Source organism: Mustela erminea, chromosome X (assembly GCF_009829155.1).
Source record: "Mustela erminea isolate mMusErm1 chromosome X, mMusErm1.Pri, whole genome shotgun sequence".
Taxonomy (NCBI): Eukaryota; Metazoa; Chordata; class Mammalia; order Carnivora; family Mustelidae; genus Mustela; species Mustela erminea.
The window spans coordinates 78401815-78423956 of record NC_045635.1 but is presented as its reverse complement, the minus strand read 5'-3'; the positions used below and the strand labels follow the sequence as shown (position 1 = coordinate 78423956).

Sequence of the window (22142 nt, the reverse complement as noted above, 5' to 3'; positions counted from 1 at the left end):
AGAATAATGTCAGATCTGTCCACAGAAACCTGGCAAGCCAGAAAAGGCTGGCAAGACATATTCAGGGAACTAAATGAGAAGAACTTGCAGCCAAGAATATTATGCAGCAAGGCTGACATTCAGAATGGATGGAGAGATAAAGAGCTTCCAAGACTGGCAAGGTCTAAAAGATTATGTGACCATCAAGACAGCCCTACAAGAAATACTAAGGGGGGTTCTATAAAAGAAGAAAGAACCCAAGAGTGACATAGAACAGAAAGTTACAGAGACAGTGTATAGAAACAAGGACTTCACAGGCAACATGACGTCAATAAAAACTTATATTTCTGTAATCACTCCCAACATGAATGGCCTAAATGCTCCCATAAAAAGGCACAGGACTGCATACTGGATAAAACAACAGGACCCATCCATATGCTATCTACAAGAGACACATTTGGAACCTAAAAATACATCCAGACTGAAAGTGAAGGAATGGAGAACCATCTTTCATGCCAATGGGCCTCAAAAGAAAGCTGGGATAATGATTCTCATATCAGATAAATTAGATTTTAAGCTAAAGACTGTAGTCAGAGATACAGAAGGACACTACATTATCCTTAAAGGGTCTATCCAACAAGAAGATCTAACAATTGTAAATATTTATGCCCCCAACATGGGAGCAGCCAATTACATAAGCCAACTGTTAAAATAGTCATATTGATATGAATACATTAATTGTAGGGGATCTGAACACACCACTCTCTGTAATAGATCATCTAAGAAGAAAATCAACAAAGAAACAAGAGCTTTGAATGACACATTGTACGAGATGGACCTCATAGATATATACAGAAAAATCCCACCCTAAAACAAAAGAATATCCATTCGTCTCAAGCACACATGGAACATTCTCCAGAACAGACCATACACTGGGTCACAAGTTAGAGCTCAACTGATACGAAAAGACTGAGATTATTCCCTACATATTCTCAGATCACAGTGCTTTAAAACTGGAACTCAACCACAAGAAAAGTTTTGGAAGGAATTCAAACACTTGGAAGCTAAAGACCACCCTGCTCAAGAATGTTTGGATCTACCAGGAAATCAAAGAAGAACTTAAACAATTCATGGAAACCAATGAGAATGAAGACACATCAGTCCAAAATCCATGGGATAAGGCAAAGGAGGTCCTAAGGGGGAAGTACATAGCCATCCAAGACTCACTCAAAAAAAAATTTGAAAAATCCTGAATGCACCAACTCTCTTTACACCTTAAAGAACTGGAAAATCAACAACAAATTAAGCCAACCCTACGCACAAGAAGGGAAATAATTAAGATTAGAGCAGAGATCAATGAGTTAGAAACTAGAGATATAGTAGAACACATCAACAAAACTAGAAGCTGGTTCTTTGAAAGAACCAATAAGATCGATAAGCTACTGGCCAAACTAATCCAAAAGAAAGGAGAGAAGACGCAGATTAATAAAATTATGAATGAAAGAGGAGAGATCACGACTAACACCAAGGAAATAAAAACGATCATCAGAAATTATTAATAACAGTTATATGCCAATAAGTTAAGCAACCTGTATGAAATGGAAGCATTCCCAGAAAACTATAAACTTCCAAAACTGAATCAGGAAGAAATTGACAACCTGAATAGACCAATATCTAGTAACGATATTGAAGCAGTGATCAAAAACCTCCCAAAAAACAAGAGCCCAGGAACTGACAGATTCCCTGGGGAATTCTACCAAACTTTCAAAGAAAAAATAATACCTGTTCTCCTGAAGCTATTTCCAAAAATAGAAACAGAAGGAAAACTGCCAGACTCTCTCTATGAAACCAGCATTACCCTGATCCCCAAAGCAGGCAAAGACCCCACCAAAAGGGAGAATTTCAGATGAATATCCCTGATGAATACGGATGCTAAGATTCTCAACAAGATCCTAGCTAATAAGTCCAACGGTACATTAAAAAGATTATCCACCATGGCCAGGTGAGATTCATCCCTGGGTTGCAAGTGTGGTTCAACATTTGCAAATCAGTCAATGTGATAGAACAAATCAATAAGAGAGAGAAATGGTCCTCTCAATTGATGCAGAAAAAGCATTTGACAAAATCCAGCATCCATTCCTGATTAAAACGCTTCAACATATAGGGATAGAGAGAACATTCCTCAAACTCATAAAATCTATTTATGAAAAACCCACAGCAAATATCATCTTTAATGGGGGAAAACTGGCAACCTTCCCTTTGAGATCAGGAACACAACAAGGATGCTCATTCTCCTCAACATTGTTCAATATAGTACTAGAAGTCCTAGCAATAGCAATCGAACAACAAAAGGAATAAAAGGTATTCAAACTGGCAAAGAAGAAGTCAAACTCTCCCTCTTTGAAGATAACATGATACTTTATATGGATGACCCAAAAGACTCCACCTCCACACTACTAGAACTCATACAGAAATTCAGTAATGTGGCATCATATGAAATCAATGCACAAAAATCCATTGCTTTCTTATACACTAGCAATGAAAATGTAGAAAGGGAAATTAGAGAATCGATTCCATTTACTATAGCACCAAGAACCATAAGGTACCTTGGAATAAACCTAACTGGAGAGGTAAAGAATCTGTACTCAAGGAATTACAGAACACTCATGAAAGAAACTGAAGACACAGAAAGATGGAAAAACATTCTATGCTCATGAATCAGAAGAACATTCTTAAAATGGCTACACTGTCCAGAGCAATCTATACTTTCAATGTCATTTGATCAAAATTCCACTGGCATTCTTCAAAGTGCTGGAACAAACAATCCTAAAATCTGTATGGAACCAGAAAAGACCCTGAATTGCTAAGGAAATGTTCAAAAATAAAGACAAAGCTGAGATTACCACGTTGCCTGATTTCAAGCTTTACTATGAATCTGTGATCACCAAGGCAGCATGATACAAAAACAGACTCATAGACCAATGGAACCAAGTAGAGAGTCCAGATATGGACCCTCAACTCTAGGGTCAAATAATCTTCAACAAAGCAGGAAAAAATATAGTGAAAAGTCTCTTCAATAAATGGTGCTGGGAAAATTGAACAGCTATGTATAGAAGAATGAAACTCGACCATTCTCTTATACCATACACAAAGATAAACTTGAAATGGATAAAAGACCTCAACATGAGGTAGGAATCTATCAAAATCCTAGAGGAGAACATAGGCAGTAACCTCTTTGACATCGGCCACAGCAACTTCTTTCAAGATATGTCCTCAAAGGCAAAGGAAACAAAAGTGAAAATGAACTTTTGGGACTTCATCAAAATCAAAAGCTTCTGCACAGCAGAGCAAACAGTCGACAAAACAAAGAGGCAACCCATGGAATGGGAGAAGATATTCGCAAATGACAATACAGACAAAGGGCTGATAACCAAGATCTATAAAGAAATCCTCAAACTCCTAAAAACAGATAATTATGTCAGAAAAATGGGCAGAAGACATGAACAGACACTTCTCCTAAGAAGACATACAAATGGCTAACAGACACATGAAAAAATGTTCATCATCATTAGTCATCAGGGAAATTCAAATCAAAACCACATTGAGATATCACTTTACACCAGTTAGAATAGCCAAAATCAACAGGACAGGAAACAACATGTGTTGGAGAGGATGTGGAGAAAGGGGAAAATAAGTCAAGCAGAGAGTGAAATAAGTCAAGCAGAGAAAGTCAATTATCATAAGGTTTCACTTTCTTGTGGAGCATAAGGAATAACATGGAGGAGATTAGGAGAAGAAAAGGAAAAGTGAAGTGGGGGAAATCAGAGGGGGAGATGAACAATAAGAGGCTGTGAACTCTGAGAAACAAACTGAGGGTTTTGGAAGGGGGGTGTTGGGGGGAATGGGTTAGCCTGGTGGTGGTTATTAAGGAGGGCATGTATTGCATGGAGCACTGGGTGTGGTTCATAAACAATGAATCTTGGAACACTGAAAAAATAAAATTAAATTAAGGTATTAAAATTAAAAAAAAAAACCCAAAAACTGAACCACAGATGACCTGTAGTTGCCACATGGACTTTTGGTGTGGTAATTGAGGTTTTATTGTTTGTAACAATAGCACAACCTATCTAAAGCTGACTAATACATTACTCCATAGCATGTGTTTTGTTTCCCTTATGTTTACTCTACACAAATGCTCACTTTCACATGGTTAAGTTCTACTCATTCTTTAGGTCTCTAATTAAATATCACTTCTTTGGAGAGGTGGTTCTTGACCACCCAGTCTAATTTATGGCCCTTCTCCACCACACACATATATACCATTATTTTCTCCTATGGTATTTGTATTATTTCCATCTCAGACACTTTACTCAATTGTAATCATATATAGATTAGTTTATTATTGGCATGCTCCACTTGACTGTAAGCTTAAAAGATCTGAATCATGTCTATTTTTGCCCACTATTATGTAACGCCTGTCACACAGTAGTTGCTCAGTGGGTATTTGTGGAATAAGTAATGAACAAATAAATACCTTGTTGTTGACCTGGTTGTTGGGTCATAAAGCAAAAAGATAAGGGGATGCTATGATTAGGGTAAATAATGTCCCTGAAGAACTTTTTAGGTGCAAAGATTAACTAATAATTTTTTTTTCTTTTTGGTCCTTCTCTTTCAAGGAAACTTTGAAAGCAGTGGCACTTTTCAAAACCCTTAAAAACAGATTCACTCACTAATAGACTGCTGCAGCCTGACAGATTTCTTGCCTAATACCAGAGAAGCCCAAGGAAGTCTGTAGATAGACTAGATGGGCTCCTTTGTAAGAAAAGAGAACTGTTGTCACAAAATGCTTAGGTATAATATACAGTCAGAAAGTCACCTGCCTTTCCTGTTTTGGGTGGTTGATGAAATGTAGTGAGAACCAAGAAGGAGGGAAAGAGAAAGAGATAACCTGGAAATGGCAATTACGGGCTGGGTGTAGTGGCTGACTTTCTGATCCAAACCAGAAAAATCAGAGCTACTTCCTCTCACTTTATCTGCCAAGGGACCACTTAGGAAGTTGCTCTACGCTGTATCACAATAAACTGGCAATCAAGAGTTTGAAGGTTTTTGCAAAATTTTCAGCTTCTATGTGACAGGGACATACACATATCTGCATGCTCGGGTGGTGGGAGGGAGGAGGAAGCAGTAATTCTGTATTTTAGATTGTAAAATTTGTTGTATGGAGAAATACACAAGGTCCCACAACTTGAATTGTTGAAACACACAGTGAAGCCTAATGTGAAGGAAATAGTGTCAGTGGGTGAAGCCCTTTGCTACAAGGATGCTCATTAATCCCTTGACTCTAAAGTTCCAATGATCTGTTACTCCATAACACATAGACAGGGTAGGTTCTTAGGCAGAGCAGAAGAGTAAACACTTACAAGGATATACTGCACTTTTAAAAAGTAAAATAATTGTAATAAAAAGCAGGCAGCATAATTGCCCTGACTACACCTTATGACATTGGATAATAATGAGGTTGGTACATTACAAATAAGTTCCACATTTACAACTCTGCCTTGATATTTACACTTCTTAAATTGTTTAGGGAGGTGGTTCCTGGATGCTGGAGGCCCATGTATAAAACATATTAGCATAATTGGAGTATAGCCAAATCCCTCAGTGTACATTGCAGATACTTGTTAAAAGCTTGACCTTGGAGGAAAACTTCCTCCTTGTCTTCAATCAGTCATCAGCTCCTGAAAGCACTCCTCTGAAATCAACTTCTAGTCATCTGTAGTTAGGAGAGCTCATCCTCAATGCTGACCTTAGGCAGGCCCTCTGTTTCCAGGACAGTGATGAAGGCTATGTTCTCACCTGGATGAGGAAATTAGTTGTTATTTTCCATCACCCGTATCAAACATTCCTTTTCATTTGTTTAATTCACTGAGAGTTGACACTACACATTAGTTCATTGAACAATTGCTTTGTGTAAAGGCCCAGAGATGAATGAGACGGTTGTTGTTTTCAGGAAACGTACTTTAGTCAAGGACACAGACAACTAACTTCAGTAAAAGGCAGAATGAAATAAAGGAGTATGAGATAATAGGAGTATGAGAAAATTGCTGTGGGAACATAGATAACACAATTTATTTTAATGTGAGAAGGAGATTTAAGGAAGTTATGTTTGTTTATCATTGGCAAGCTCCAGTGAAAAATCCATTGCAGCATGGCTGGAGGGATTGTGAAGCGGTTTCAACATTACATTTGAGTCTGCTCCTGAGAATTTTGAAGCCCATACTAGTTTTAGAATTAAGAGGAACAAAAATTTTTGAAGAGGGTCAAGGAAGGCAGTTTAGGAAGCAATCTCTAATGGTATAAAACATTCTATAAAATGGTTCAGCGGTGACCAACTTCTGTGCCTGACTGGGTATTAGGGGAGAGGGACTAATACAAGATGCTTCTGGTGTTTCTAGCCTTAGAGACTGGGATGATATAGTACACATAAGGAAAAGGGCAATCTAGATGGAAGGATCAGTTTGCTAGAGAACATACTTGGTTGGGACCATACTGAGTTTATTGTGTGAGATATCATTTATAGACTGGAGATGGTTCAGGGATTCAGAAGGAATTGCAGAGTCATCTGCTTATAGGAATTTGTCAAAGCCACGGAAATGGTAATTTGACCCTGGTAGTGGGGAGAATACAAATGAATACTGGAGATATTGCCTTTATTTAGTTGAAGACAATTGCCAATACAGAGAACTGAGAAGGAAAAAAAAGAGGACTGAGAAATTTTCTGAGTGGTAGGAAGCAATAGGACTAGATGTTCATTGTAGAAAAGTGGGAGAATTTAAGTAGGATGAGGATTAAGAGGAATTTATACTTGATAACTAGGTAGTTGTTGATAGTCTTGAAGAAGAGAGATTCATGGGAAGGTTGCTATTTTTCTTTGATAGGATTCTTGAGGATGCTCGTAGACTGGAAAGGAGATAATGGAATAATGGACACAAAAAGTGAAAGTCCTTTTGAAAATGGTACCACACACTTTAAGATCACAGCAAGTCAGCTTTTTATCCCAGATGCTCTGGAGTTGAAGGTTATTGATATCTAACAAATGTTATGATTGTTATCATTATACTGAATTCTGCTGAGGGACCTTATCCAGGACCCCTTTCATTTCCTTTTCCTTCTTCCCCCAAGCACTGCCATTAAGTGCTACCAGTTGTTTAGTCAGGATAAATACTCCACTACTTGATTTTTGTCAGGAAGTCTAGGTCACCGCGCTACTATGCCAAGGGTTTCCAAAAACTATTCAAAGTGAAAATGCATAGTATTTGGGTATTTTAATTCTTATTGTGGTATTGAGGTTTTGTAGGACAACAGAAGGACAATAACACAAGGTATTTGCCAGGGGCTAGGGGCAGGAATAAGAGAGCATATTGATAAAACAGGTTCCCTTTCCAAACAAAAGAACAAAAGAATATTAGCTAAAATAAAGTCATTCAGTGTTCCCTGTACCTAGCAATTAAATGTATTGAGAAGGGAAGCCTTATGGTTCTTTGACTAGAAGGGTATTTAGTATAAAGGGGATAGATTTGCACATGGTTTGGAAGTTTGAGATACTCCTGGGAAAATAGTATAAAACAGGAGAATTTGCTGTTCTTTTAGAGAGTAGTAACTATTCCAGAACTTCTTAAACATATGGTTTAAAATATTAACCAGACATTTCAGAAGTTCTAGCTATGAACTAATTAAATCTTTTTCTATAAATTATACTTCATCTAAATGCCTTTTTCCTGTATGAGTCCAGAACTGAATGAGTACATTTTAAGTCCATTCAATCTTTGTAAGTTTGTTTCTTTGAACAGCCATTCAGTGCTTTTCAGTATTATTAAAAAGAAAAGAGAAAAAAATAGAAAAGGGAAAAAGGGAAAAGAAGGGAAAAAGAACACAACATGGAGAGCCTACCTTTGCCCTTCTTACCATAATCATTGTATCACTGAGTAAGTTCTTTTTCAGATTCATGTTTTCCTGACTGTTCTGTCTTTATGACTTGATGCTACTTGTATATAGGCTTTTCTGAACCATTCAACAGTACAGATAATGGGACTGTACCAAGTGTCAGAGCAGCAGCTGTGCATATCCATGGTATCATTGCAAAGACAAGCTCTCCTTGTGTTCAGTTTTTTGGTTGAAAGCAGCCCATCAATCACTCAGGTCCAACAGTGTCAGGTTTGTACTTCCTTTCCTCAGACCCTCAACATCTAATCAATTGCCAGTTCTTTAGATACCTCTTGGATCTGTCCTACTGATACTATCCTAGTTTAGGCCCTCACTATTTACTAAAAGTATTTCAATAGCCTCCAACAAAGTTGGCCTTCTGTGATCTCTCCCTCTACTCTAGGCTTCCAGCATCTTCTAAAGTGCTCCATTATGATTTTTTTCCTCAAAATCCCTCAGTATTTCCCTACCATTTATAGAATAAAGCCCTAAATACACAACCACTGGAGCCTTACATGGACCTTACACTCTAGTCAAGTTGAATTATTTGATATTCCCTGCATATGCTTAATGGAATTTATACTTCTGCCTATGCCTTCCCTTCCTCTTCAAAAATCCTCAAAAAAAGAAAAAAAAAAACCCTAAGCTTCATAAGAATAGGGATCATTATCTATTTGATTCATTATTATGTTGTCAGAGTCTAGCACTTTGGTTAATACATGGTAGGTACTCATTAAAAACTGTATAAATAAAAGCTTCGTGTATCCAAATCTACTTACCCTTTAAATTTCACTTGAAATCCCACTGTGCCAAAAAAGTCTATACTGATATCTGCTTCCCACACCAATACCTATACTTCATCTCTCTAACACTAAGTGATCCTTAACTCCCATAGGCCTTTTCTATCCCATTCTTATGACATTGTTCACTTTCTTTCTACCTTGGCAATTCTTTTTGTACGTGTCTCATCTCCCACTAGACTGAGACTCCTGAAGGCAAGAGCTATGTTTAATTCATAATTGTGCCCTAAAAAGCAATGTTCATTGAATGGGTACTCAATTAGAATAGCCACACTGGAGGCTTTAGAAAATTAGAGAAGTTAAGGGTTTATTATTATTTCTAATAATATGATAAGAGGTTTAGTGCTTTGCTCATAAACATCAAAAGGTGAAAATATTGTCTGGACCTCAATTAACCAAAACATAGGTGAGCACATTGGCTGAACCTCTATTAGTCAAGATATATGGTTACCATGGCTTGAGACTGAATTCTGGCTAATCTCTAAAAACTAGAAAGTCATGATTCACATAACTCATGACTTTCCAAGTTGTTTTCTCCTACAATGCATAGTAACTATAATAATATTTTATTTGGGACTCCAGACACCTAAATAAATTCAGACTTTTAATGGGATCTTCGGATATACATTTCCTTTTATTATAAATCAAAGCTATACACCATGTTACATGAATTACATATATATCAATTTCCAGATTTCCACTTTCCTTTGAGTTCTTGGCATTAAACAATTCCCCTAATTGTAGATACTAAGGTTTTCAGACTCACTACTAAGGAATTTGCCTCTGGCGGGAGAAAAAAAATAAGCTGAAGTACCTGATTCCCAGAGCAGCCCAAAATTCTAAGGGAAACAATGGTCTCATCAGGTACTTTGGATCATATCATTTATAGATCTGGTTATTACCTTATCTAACCCTCCACCTTCAAGTCAACCCACTCATGATGAAAGATTCTTTTGAAAGCCTTCCAGAGAATAATTATATACAATGCTTTATTACTTATTCCAGATTTTTACCTCTCTGAGCATTTGAAGTGCATTTGCTTTCATTCTATAATCGAGACCAAAAAACAAACAACAAAAAACCCCACCCAAACCAAAAACCCAAAACCAACAACCCTTCTCTGTATAAAGAGTTTCCCTGGAAGATATGAATCACCCTTCTGACTTTTCTGGACTTTTAAGTTGTGCAAACATTTCTACACTACACTGGTAAGAAGTGCTAAAGAATACTTTAAAAAAAAATCTTATGATTCCCACAGGTATGTACATATGAATATATCTCATGATTTCCCCCTGATCAGGTCTTTAAAGAAACACTCTTGTAGGGGCACCTGGATGGCTCAGTCTGTTAAGTATCTGACTGTGACTCGGGTTGTGGTCCCGGGATCCTGAGACTGGGTCATGGGTCAGGCTCCCTCTTCAGCAGGGAGTCTGCTTCTCCCTCTCCCTGTGCCCCTCCCCCCTACTCATGCTCTCTCTCTCTCTAATAAATAAAATCTTTAACAAAAAAAAAACAACATGAACACTCTTGTACTTCTGTACAGTTGAAGTTTCTCCTTCTAAGATGTTCTTACATGCTGTCTTTATACTTCAATTTATGCCTTTCACTCATCCTTAATATTATCATAGGCAGACAACATTTAATGTATTATCTTAACTTTATTTAATAAGTAAGTATGCATTACATAAAGGTTGCAAGTCATTCTTGGTCCTGTGAAGAGGCAGGTAGCTAATCTGAAGCAAAATGATAGCATGAATCCAAAGTTATGTTGCTACTGAAATACTTTTTCTGGGTGTCTTGTATGGGTACAGTCTCCCTCAATACCCATTCAAAGCAGGCTTTGCTGTCACCTCTCCCTTCAGCTGAGGGATTCACAATATCTAAAGTCAGCTTGTAAAGAATCCTTCTGTATCAGAGGTAGTTTTATGCCTGCATTATAAATCATAGAAGACATTTGGTCAAAGACTCCATAAAAGGGGCAGAAGGGAAATACCAGAGCTCAGAGTTGGAACCAATTATTTTTTTAAGCTAAGCATTGGCCATAGTAGCAAAAGTATCAACCAAATTTTGGAATAGCCTGCTCAGCTATTTAACATCAAAGCATGCAGTAGCCTATACAAATGATAGCTTCTAGAGGAAACCTTGAGTTTGGCTTAAGCACCAAGAACATTTTAAGAAGTGCAAAGTACATTTATGTGCAATGGCTAGTGTAGTGAGCTAAATGATGGCTTCTCCCAAATATGCCCATGTTCTAATTCCTGGGACCTGTTATGTTACGTTATCTGGAAAAAGGGTCTTCACAGATGTGATTCAGTTAAGAACACTGAGATGAGATTTTTAATGTATAAACCAAGTGGGTCCCAAATGCCACAAGTGTTCTTATAAGAGAGAGATAGAGGTAGATTAGATATACAGAAGGAAAAGTAATGTGAAAACAGAACAGAGAGAGATTTGGTCACAGCTAAGCAAAGAATGACAGTCACAAGAAACTGGAAGAGACTAGGACCAGATTTTCTTCTGGAGCTTCCAAAGGGAGTACAGACCTGCCAAGACCCCAATTTAGGGCTTTTGGCCCCCCCCCAAACAGTAAGAGAATACATTTCTGTTGTGTTAATTTATCACGTTTTGTGTATTGTTACAGCAGCCACAGGAACCTAAAACAGATTTTGGTAACAGGAAGTAAGGTACTCCTATAATGAATAACAAAAAATGTGGAAGTAGCTTTGGAGTGGATAATGGATAGATGCTGGAAGAATTGTGATGCATTTGATAGAAAAATATATACTGCTGTTCGAAATATGAATGTTAAAGTTACTTTTGGTGAGCTCAGAAGGAACTGAGGAACATTTTATTGGAAACTAGAGGGAAGGTGATCCTTGTTATATAGTGGCAAAGAGCTTATCTAAATTGTTTCCGACAGTTGTATGGAAAGTAGAATTTGTTAGTAATGAACTTGGATATTGAGCTGAGATTTCCAAACCAAGTGCTGGAGGTAGGGCCCATTTTCTTCTTGAGCTTATAGTAAAATACAAGGGGAATGAGGTAAATCAAGGTAATAATTGTTAAGCAGAAAGGAACCAGCACTTGATAATTCAGAAATTTTGAGCCTACTCAGATGCAAAAGATGCTAAAATTAGCTGATGCGCTATTAGGATAGTGTGCTCTAGCGATAAAGCCAACTTCTGGCTAGTGTTGAAGAGATTAGGCATTGACTCACGGATCCACTCAACCATGTCACCAGAAGCCAAGAATAGAGATGGCATTATCCAGCAAAGATCTGTGAGGACTCTTTTTTTTTAAATTAATTTATTTTCAGCATAACAGTATTCATTGTTTTTGCACCACATGCAGTGCTCCATGCAATCTGTGCCCTCTCTAATACCCACCACCTGGTTCCCCCAACCTCCCACCCCCCGCCGCTTCAAACCCCTCAAATTGTTTTTCAGAGTCCATAGTCTTTCATGGTTCACATCCCCTTCCAATTTCCCCCAACTCCCTTCTCCTCTCTAACTCCCCTTGTCCTCCATGCTATTTGTTATACTCCACAAATAAGTGAAACCATATGATAATTGACTCTCTCTGCTTGACTTATTGATCTGTGAGGACACTTATCTCAATACTGAATCAATCTGACATATATGGGAGGCCCACAAAGTTTTTGAGAAACAGTTTTAGCCTGGCCTGAAAAGGACCGAGACAGGACAAAATGAGAGATTGTCAGACTACCAAAGTTTTACAGGCAAGAAAGAGGATGATAAAGCTGCAAACATGAGCCACCCTTCAGTATACAAGGTCATTCTCAGAGCAGAACTTCAAGTACAGAGGCAGAGGCCCAAGCAGGGGAGTAGAGGCAGAAGTGCAAACCATGGGCACAGAGACTTGATCCATGGACCAAGAGACCATAACTGCAGACCTACAGGATAGAGTCCTGAAACAAGGAGGATTGTCATGCCAAGAAACCAAAGGGGACTTTGCCTGGTGAAATTCTGAAGGTCATCAGGCCATGTTACTTCTTTCTACTTTCCATTTTCCCTGTTTTCAATCAGGAATGTGTATAACTATTGCCCTGTGCCTGTTCCACCATTGTATTCTGGAAGCAGATACCTCATTTTGCTTCATTTATTCACATCTGGAGAGGAATTTTGCCCCAGGATTTTCATCTGTACCTGATTTAGATGATCTAGATGATGAGATTTGGGACAATTGAACTGATGATGTTCGGGTGAAATTTTAGATTTACAGTTGATGCTATAATGGGTTGAGACTTTGGGGAATGTTAAGATGGGGTGAATATATTTTGCACATGGGACAGATACAAATTTTGGGGGCCAGAGGGCAGACTGTACTGGGCTGCAGAGGTGCCTCCAAAAAGGTATGTCCACATCCTAACTCTCAGAACCTGTGAACCTTAACAGGAATAAAGATCTTAAAAGAGAGGCATAGGAAGATTAGATACACAGAGGAGGAGAGTGATGTCAAGATGGAGCAGAGACAGATGTAGCCATCATCCAATGAAGGCCAGTAGTCACTACATGTGGGAATAGGCAAGGAAATATTTTCCTCTAGAGACTTTGGAAGGAGCACACCTTCATTTTGGACATTTCGCCACAGGGACCATAACAGAATGCATTTCTGATGTGTTAAGCCACCACGTTTGTGGTACTTTGTTACAGCACCCAAAGGAGATGAATGCAATTAATAAACATTTTAAGGACTTTGTATTTTTAAAAATAATTCTGAAGAAAATCTGCATAAATTGGTGCTTCTCACTATGGCAGTAAAAAACCTAACAAAAGACTTCAGTATAATTTGGTTCTATACTAAAAATGTTACTATGTACTTTTTTGGTGATAATTTTCAGTCTCAAACAAAACTGCAAATGGCTAAAACAGGACTATTATAACTCTGGGAAGCAAATCCTTTAACTCAATTATTGGAATTTCATGAAAGACCCTGAAAGGTTCCCTACTGTTGTGAAAACATTGTGGGATTTGTCCAAATACAAATATATAATTTAGCAATAATAGTATTTCATTCTTTTCACAAACTAAAAAAATAAGGCAAGTTCACATCTTGAAGAGGTGATACACATCAATATTTCTTTCCTGACCATCTTTTTTTTTTTCCTGACCATCTTGATAATATGGCATGGCAAATGTCCCTAAATTTTAGTCAGGATTGATATTTCAAAATATCACTTTCCTACAGCCTGAAAGGCTACTAAAGGACTTAGGCCATGCCATGAAGATTTCAGAAAACATTATGTTAAATCAAAAATACACACATTAATTATTTACATAAATTTGTATATCTTTATTGTTAAGAAAAAGTGTATGAAATTATTATGTCCCTCAAACTTGTTTGTGTATGCCTATGTGTATCTTAAGATAGGATAAAACTGTAAAATCTCAGAAACTGTTATTTTTGATCTGTATTTTAGCAGCTTCAGAGATTTTTCAAATATCATGCCCAAGTAAGAACGCACTGGAGGAAAAGGTAACACTTTGAATCATTATACAACTATTTAAAGGAGACTGAATCACTGGTCACTTGTTTACATTATTTCAGATGGTGACTTGCCAAGCCAGTCATTTGTTCTTTCTGAATATCTATAATGTGCTTTGGAGAAGTAGAAATAGGATCTTCTATATAAGAAATATACATAAGAAATTTTTTACAGTAATGACAATCATCTGCATGGGTTAGTTTTAAGATTACACTCCAGAGAATTTATACCACATTATTTCAATGCATATTTTAAAGTAATAGACAAGTAAGTTAAGTTTAACTTCTATGCCTTCATCTATTTAAGAAAAATGTAGGGTTGTTTTGGCAGCATCATTTTAATTTGTTAATGTAAGGTAAGTAAGTATGATGATGATTGAGAAGTTCACTTAGTTACTGGGATGTGGAATTACTGTAGCAGGAGATATAAACATATACTTATATACACATACATACATATAATTTTTTTCTTCTTCAGACCACCACAGTAGAATTGGAAAGGGGAATAGAAAGGGAGATAAAACAGTTGACCTTTCAGACAGTTTTCTGCTGCCTGCAGAGAGAAATCTTTTTCCTCTCAGGTCTTTTAGAAACTCTATTCCCTGCTTTCATGGGGGTCATGAGAGAAAGAAGCAATAGAAGAAATAACCACAGAGAACAGGAATCAATATTTACCTTTAAAAAATCTTAATAAAGGTAACAGAATATTCAGGTTCATCCCAGAATAAACATTAAAATGTGAGGTTTTTCTCAAAAAATAGTCATATGGTATTTGTATAAAGTAGATATATGTGTGTAATTAGAAAATACCTCTTTAAATAAAGTTTAAGTCACTTTCTCTAACTGCTTCTGTTAAACTCTGGTTTATTTTTAACAAAGATAAGTGCCTGCAACATCATACTGAAACTCTAGATTAATGATAAGTTTAATTTCAGCCAAAGCAGACGAATTCATCAGCTTTCACTTGAGTAAGATTCTAAATAAATTCATAGGGTTGAAGCAGTACTTTTTTTTAGCTTCCAAAATGGCTTGTCTTACAGAGTACCTCTCCAAATCATTAATACACACATTTTCATTGGCCTTTTCTTTTTCTATGTCACAGGAATCAGAAGCAGATATTGAATAATTCTTTCTATTACTTTTTTTTTGGGGGGGTGACCTGCAAATTTGATTAACATTGTAATTATTTGACAGACTGAATGTTTTTGAATTTCATATACATTTCATCATTATCATCAGGTCACACACAGTAACAAATAATACACATCTTTACACTAAAATGGAACATGTTTTATAATCCTTGTAACTGTGTTTGTATTAGTATAATTGTGAGAGGCATCTTGCAATAGCTTTACAAATACAAATACATGCTATTTCACCCAGTTTAGCTTGATCATTGAATTAATGCATTAATTTATTCTCTATCCCTTGAGTGGATATTTTGTTTTTCTCAAAATGTATGAATTTTGTTTACTTAAATATTTTCATATTCTTTGGCATCAGGATTCACTTAGATGAGACAGCTCCATTGTGGCGAGAGCGTGACCTTTCCAAAGGTACTCGTCTGTTATCTGTAAGACAAAAAGAACCAAAACCACGTGAGCTTTAGATCTTGGCTATTATACAATATTGGGTCAAGAGAGGTTTTCAATAGTCCTGAAAATCACTTCACATGAATATGTAAATAAGTAACAAGGAGCCCAGATCCAAGGAGTTCATGCTACAGTTCCCAGGCTGAGTTCAAGAGTCTTGCAATCAGCATTAAATAACTTTCCTTGGTAAGTGAAATCAGAGTGATGAAAGAAATGGAAGAATTCTCTCAAGTACAGTCCCCTCAGAAATTGCAGGTGACAACAAAATTCCTTGGTAAAGATGTCAAATTGAAAGGATCTCTGTACAGTGCTTTTTGTTGGAAAGCACTTCAATTTTCAATTCCCCATGAGTTTTCCTTTTTTTTATCCCCATGAGTTTTCAATCTGTATATGGGCTACCTCTGGAGGACACCAGGAAGGCAGAGCAGAAAAGAATTTTTATTGTTTAACAGTGATGGCAATATGTTCCGATCAAACCAGCTACTGAATCTTTGCCTGACTGTATGATGTAAACATATCCAATACACTATACAAGTCATTATGGGAATGAGTAATGAATAGGTCCTATTCCCCTCACCCATCCCAGAAAGAATAATCACTGTAGAGATAACTGTTGGGACAAAGCTTAGAAAGCAAAGTTTAAAAGCATTGATAGTTGCTCAGCATAGTTTTAGCGTTAACAGAAAAAAGGTTTACAGCTCTGCATTGTGATGATCACTACTATGTTATTATCACCTCTGTTTTATGTTCAGCTTAAACACAACTGATGTGGGTGAAAATCCCTTTATGACAAAAGCATAATATACTTAGATTCTCTATTTGAAATAAGACTAGGTCCCTGGAAATAATGACAACCACCAGCACTTACATAAATGCTAACACTTTACACTTGTTAATTTGCTAATTCACTCAACATCCCTGGGAGGTTAAGTCTATTTCATTCTACCCTATTATTTCTGCTTTAGTGATGTAGGTCACAGCAAACCATTAGGATGATAGGGGATTATAATGCAAAGTTAATGCCTAAATATCAAGACTGCTTTGTTCAGAGGTAGATGATAGGGCCTCCGAAGCGACTAACCACATCCTCCTTGAAATAATGATGCCCAAAGAACACATCTTGCCTGTCCCATTGGAAGGATGGACCATAAGAAGTGGTGAAGATTGCTGTGGTCCATTTCTGCTCTGTGCTAGTGTCTCTGGACTGATTCCTGGCAGTCTGTTGTTAGTACACAGAAAAAAACTAACTAGCTTCTGTGATCTTGGCCTTGTTAATACCACATATGACTGCATTAAGCCAACCAGCCATAAGCTTAAAGTGCCTTATAAATGCAATAATATCACTGGGAGATGAGAAAGAAAGGCGTTTTCTCTATTCAGAGATATATCTGAGTGAAGGATTATTTAGATATTCATTTAAAGATACCATTTTAAAAAGTCATTATTTAGTTTGTGATACAGATTACAATTTCAGCAAAAAATACGAAGGTAACATTCCTAAATAAAGAGCTTATTTCTTAGATGTCACGAGTTTGCATACAGATTGGTTTGGGACTTCTTAGAAAACATTTAAAATAAGATTATAATATCATTACCAGTGTTTTGCTAGTATTTAAACATTCAGTGTTAAAAGCCATCAGATATAAGAATGACAGTCCATTCTCAGAGGACTGCCCATCTCAAAAAAGCTCGTGGCTTGGTGGTCCTGCACACTAAGGTCAATAGGAATTGCACTCAGGAATGCCACTGCCTTCCCGTACCATCACTCACAGCCCACTAGTTTTAAGACAAATACCGTATTAAAAAACCCAGACTCAGAGCATTAAATGATGTGGTATCAGGACTCACTTATAAAACTTCAGGTGAAAATGAACTCAGGAAAGGACAGTGAAGCTTTTGGAATGCACGATAAGCACTGGTTCAGGGCCCAAATCTAGCTCTTGGCATGCACAAGAGAGAATTACTCTATATTTCCTCCCTCTCTCCCTTCTCTCAAACTGTCTCTCTTTCTTTATGCATTTTTGGTACTAAACTGATCCCTATGTTAATGAGATAATTATAAGAGGAAGCAATTCTGAAAAGTTTATCACGTATTTTTGAAATGTCCATGTACAACCTTATTTATGGGAAAAAAAAGTGCCATTAGAAACAATGGCAACAATTACTAATCTGGATTTTGTGATCAAATTACAACCTTCTGCATTTATATTAAAACTATTTTAAATGAAAAATATACTCTACTCTAGATTTGTATGGATCAGGCAGAAAGTGTAATTTAAAAGATTACATGTTTATAAATATAAATATGTATTCATCTTTTTTCACATTCTCAATCGCTTGCAATCTAAAGATGAAAACTTTTCATGCTCAAATTCATGTCTTGTTTGAGGCAAGGACTGAGAATCAGTCAATTTTTTGAAATAAAAATTATGTAATTATAGTATTAAATACTAATGGGTGAAAATCTGGCATGCCCCTCATAAGGTAAGGGAACATAGTTGATGGCAAATTTATGAGAAAGCAAATGTTATATATTATTGCTGTCAGAGACGATAAAGTAATTTGGGTGATTTGAGAGTGACTGTTATTTCCTATTTGGAGATGTAGATGGAGGAAGTGAATGCCCATGTGACGATTTGAGAGTTATGAGAGACCAAGACTGGCCCCAATTCACTTTTTTTTTAAAAAAGATTTTGTTTATTTGAGAGAGAGAGATAGAGAGCACACATGTAAGAGAGAGTGCACAAGAGGGGGAACAAGCTGGGGTGGAAGGGTATATGCTGGGCAGAGGGAAAGGTTGAGAAGCAGGCTCCCCACTAAGCCGGGAACCTGATGTGGGACTCAATTCCAGGACCTTAGGATCATGACCTGAGCCAAAGGCAGATGCTTAACTGACTGAGCCACCCAGGTGCCCCTAAATTCACTTTTAGGGCATTCACAGTATTCACTGGTATTCACTGGTATTCACAGGCATGTAGATGTATCAATGTTAACCTAAGATAATGCACTTTACCCTCCCAGCAGGGTAACATATAATAACATATTATTCTCCCAACACTACTGATACTAGAATAGTTCAGATGGCAAAAATAGGGGCCTCGCCTCCAAAAAGTCAATAGTTTAAAACATATGTACTCACCTGAGATGATGTGGAGGGCTCTGTTAACAAATAGTGGCTTCCCTTTCCAATTTGACTGTGGTCTTTTTGGAGACCAAAGAAAGGAAGAAGCGGGGAGACATCTATGTTTGTATACTTATAGATGTTGTACAATGAGATATAGGAAAACATATTTTATTAGAGGATGGGGTCTTTCTGTGTTTTCATTTTCGTGATGTATGAGGTAACTTATGATAGTAAGAAAGCCTACAGTGTCTAATATATCCTCATGATCTAAGAATTCATTAAGAAATTCTATTGTTTGTGGGGCGCCTGAGTGGCTCAGTTGGTTAAGCATCTGCCTTTGGCTCAGGTCATGACCCCAGTGTCCTGGGACCGAGCCCCACATCGGGCTCCTTACTTGGTGGGGAGCCTGCTTCTCCCTCTCCCTCTGCCTACTACTCCCCCTGCTTGTGCTCTCCCTCTTTCTGTCAAATAAACAAAATCTTTAAAAAAGAAAAAGAAATTCTATTGTTTTTAAAAAACAATTAATGCAGCAGTAAAGCCTGAGATGTCAGTCCCAAGATGTACCTTCCAAATCCACCAGAGTTGGGTATTCTTTCTGATCATCAAAGGCTTGTCTCTGAGAATGTCTTGGTCATAATGTGAAGCTGGAGAGGGCCACAGTTATATAAAAATGTGCATTCTGTGGAGGAGGGGTGACCAAGACTAAAACAATATTCCAATCTGCCACAAAAAGTGAATATGAATACATGGCCCAGGTTTAACATGCTTCCACACATTCTGAGTATCAGGTTAACCAGTTCAAACCAATGTCAGTTTCTCCACTGTCAGCAATAATCTTTATTCTTTTTCTGAATATAAATTGATTTGACAGTCATCTCAGAATTTTCCCTACTGAGGCCTACAGTAGTAAATGGATTAAACCCATTATTGTATTGATCTAAAATTCATTCATGCAATCATTTACTTAGCAACTATGTACAAAGCACATCATCCAAGAAATACCTAAATGTTCCAAAGTTTCAGACCAATAGCTAAATTTACATCACTAATTTCCTTCTTATCAAAAACTTTGTCAAGTAAAATAACTGAGGAATAAGCATATCATAGATAAAGCTTAACCAAACATGATGTGGGACAGATGAGTACTCAAGCCTATGGTATGTAACCTGAAAATGTACAATTAATCCTTGAACAACAGGAGTGTATGCCAAAGGTACAAGGATATATCCTGTATATTTCAAGAGTAGGACAAGTTGAGACTGAAAAACTGTGATAAAGAGGCCATGTCTATTATTCATTTCCCCTCAGATTAGGAGTCTGTCTGTTGTCTATGGAAGAGGAGTTTCTCACCTGGTATTCCCAGGCATGTAGATGTATCAATGTTAACCTAAGATAATGCACTTTACCCTCCCAGCAGGGTAACACATAATAAATATGTTTGTTATATGCCATATATTATATTACAAAATATCCAGTTTTAATGTGAGAAAACAAAGTAAAAGAAAACCTCTGCGATTTACTGTGAACTTCGTTTTCTCCAGAGCTCTTCAAAAGTAATGGTGTGGTAGACTGACCATCAATGGGTAATATTTCCAACAAATAGAGCAGAGAACTGGGTCTATGCAGCTTAAGCTAAGAAAACTAAAGATGCTTCAGGAAATGTCTACTGAGTAGACATTTGCTTTCCAAACAATGATGAAAGAAAGATAATTTATCTTAGACTGTAATAGTGAAATTGTCTCATATAAACTTACATTTTTCCCCTTATGTCCCATGATTCCAAAGGTGTTTAGTTTATGTTTTCCTCTGCAATTTGGGGGATCCTAAATTGATAGTTTCTCATTTACTAGAATTGACAGGAAGGTAGCAGCTGAATTAGGCTTGGGCCTATCTCTTGGTGGAAGACAGCCAAATGACCTGTTAGTTGACCAGATTTGTTCTCTCCACTCTTAGCAGAATAGTGATAGTGTCTTTAAAATACATATTTTTTGAGAGAAAGAGACAGAGAGCGTGCACAAACACACACACACACACACACACACACACACACACACACACAGTAGAGAAAGAATTTTAAGCAGTTTCCATGCCCAGTGGAGAGCCCAAAGAGGGGCTTAGTCTCATGATCCTGAGCTTGATTTCATGACCCTGAGATCATGACCTGAGCAGAAACCAAGAGTCAGACGCTTAACCCACTGAGCCACACAGGCACAAGATACATATATATTTTGAACTTATACTATATGTACAATTTGGTATTCTATATTTTCATTTAACATTTTATTGTAGAAATTTTCCACGTCATTAACCTCCTAAAACATGATACTAAAAACATGATTTTTAATGGCCACATAATTTTCTTTTTATTTTATATAAATATACCACAATTTGGTTAACCATTTCTCTACTGCTGGATATTTATGTTGTTCCCATCTTTTTCTATTATAAAAGCCTCACCATGAACATCCTTATACCTTTATATATACCAAGTTTGGAAGTGGTTTTGTTAAATAGGCAAAATTAAGTTCAAATTGAATTCCAAAATAGTTGTATTAATTTAAATCCAATTGCCAGTAAGTATATTAATTTGTGTTAGCACATCGTTGGGTATTAATCTTTTTAGAATGTGGTTTTAAAAGTGATTAATGGTATCTGATTTGTTCTTTTTGCATTTCTTCAAAGCCTTGTGATGTGGAATTTTCCATATGTTATTATTTATGTATCCTCCTTTAAATGCTGGTCAGGTCCCTTGGTCATTACTCTACTGTGGTCTTGGGTTTTGCTTTTGTTTTTATCTTGGTATCTACATATTAAAGATAGTAACCAATTTCAATATTTGTTAGGACTATTAGTTTGTTGTTAGCTATTTAGTTTGGGTTGTGGATTTTTAGGAACATACGATTTCTTTTTTTTTCCCATTATACTTGGTTTTTCATTTTCATTATTGAATTATAGTTGACATATGATGTTAAATGTTTAAGGTGTACAGTGATTAGACAATTCTATATACTATGCATTGCTCACCATGATAACTGTAGTTACCATCTATCACCATACAGTGTTATTACAATATTATTGACTATATTTCCCATGCTGTATTTTTCATCCCCCTGATTTATTTTATAATTGGAAGTTTGTACCTCTTAATACTCTTCCCCT

At 36.8% G+C, this 22142-nt stretch overlaps 1 protein-coding gene across 1 annotated transcript in view; it reads right to left on the bottom strand.

The window, feature by feature from the left end:
- Positions 1-15185: 15185 nt before the first annotated feature.
- The window catches only part of DIAPH2 (diaphanous related formin 2), a 958873-nt gene continuing 951916 nt past the window's right edge, over positions 15186-22142 (bottom strand). Inside the window, exon 27 of the mRNA XM_032331686.1 lies at positions 15186-15838. Coding sequence (XP_032187577.1) covers positions 15774-15838 — 65 coding nt within the window. The 3' untranslated portion in view covers positions 15186-15773. The remainder of the gene's footprint in view (positions 15839-22142) is intronic.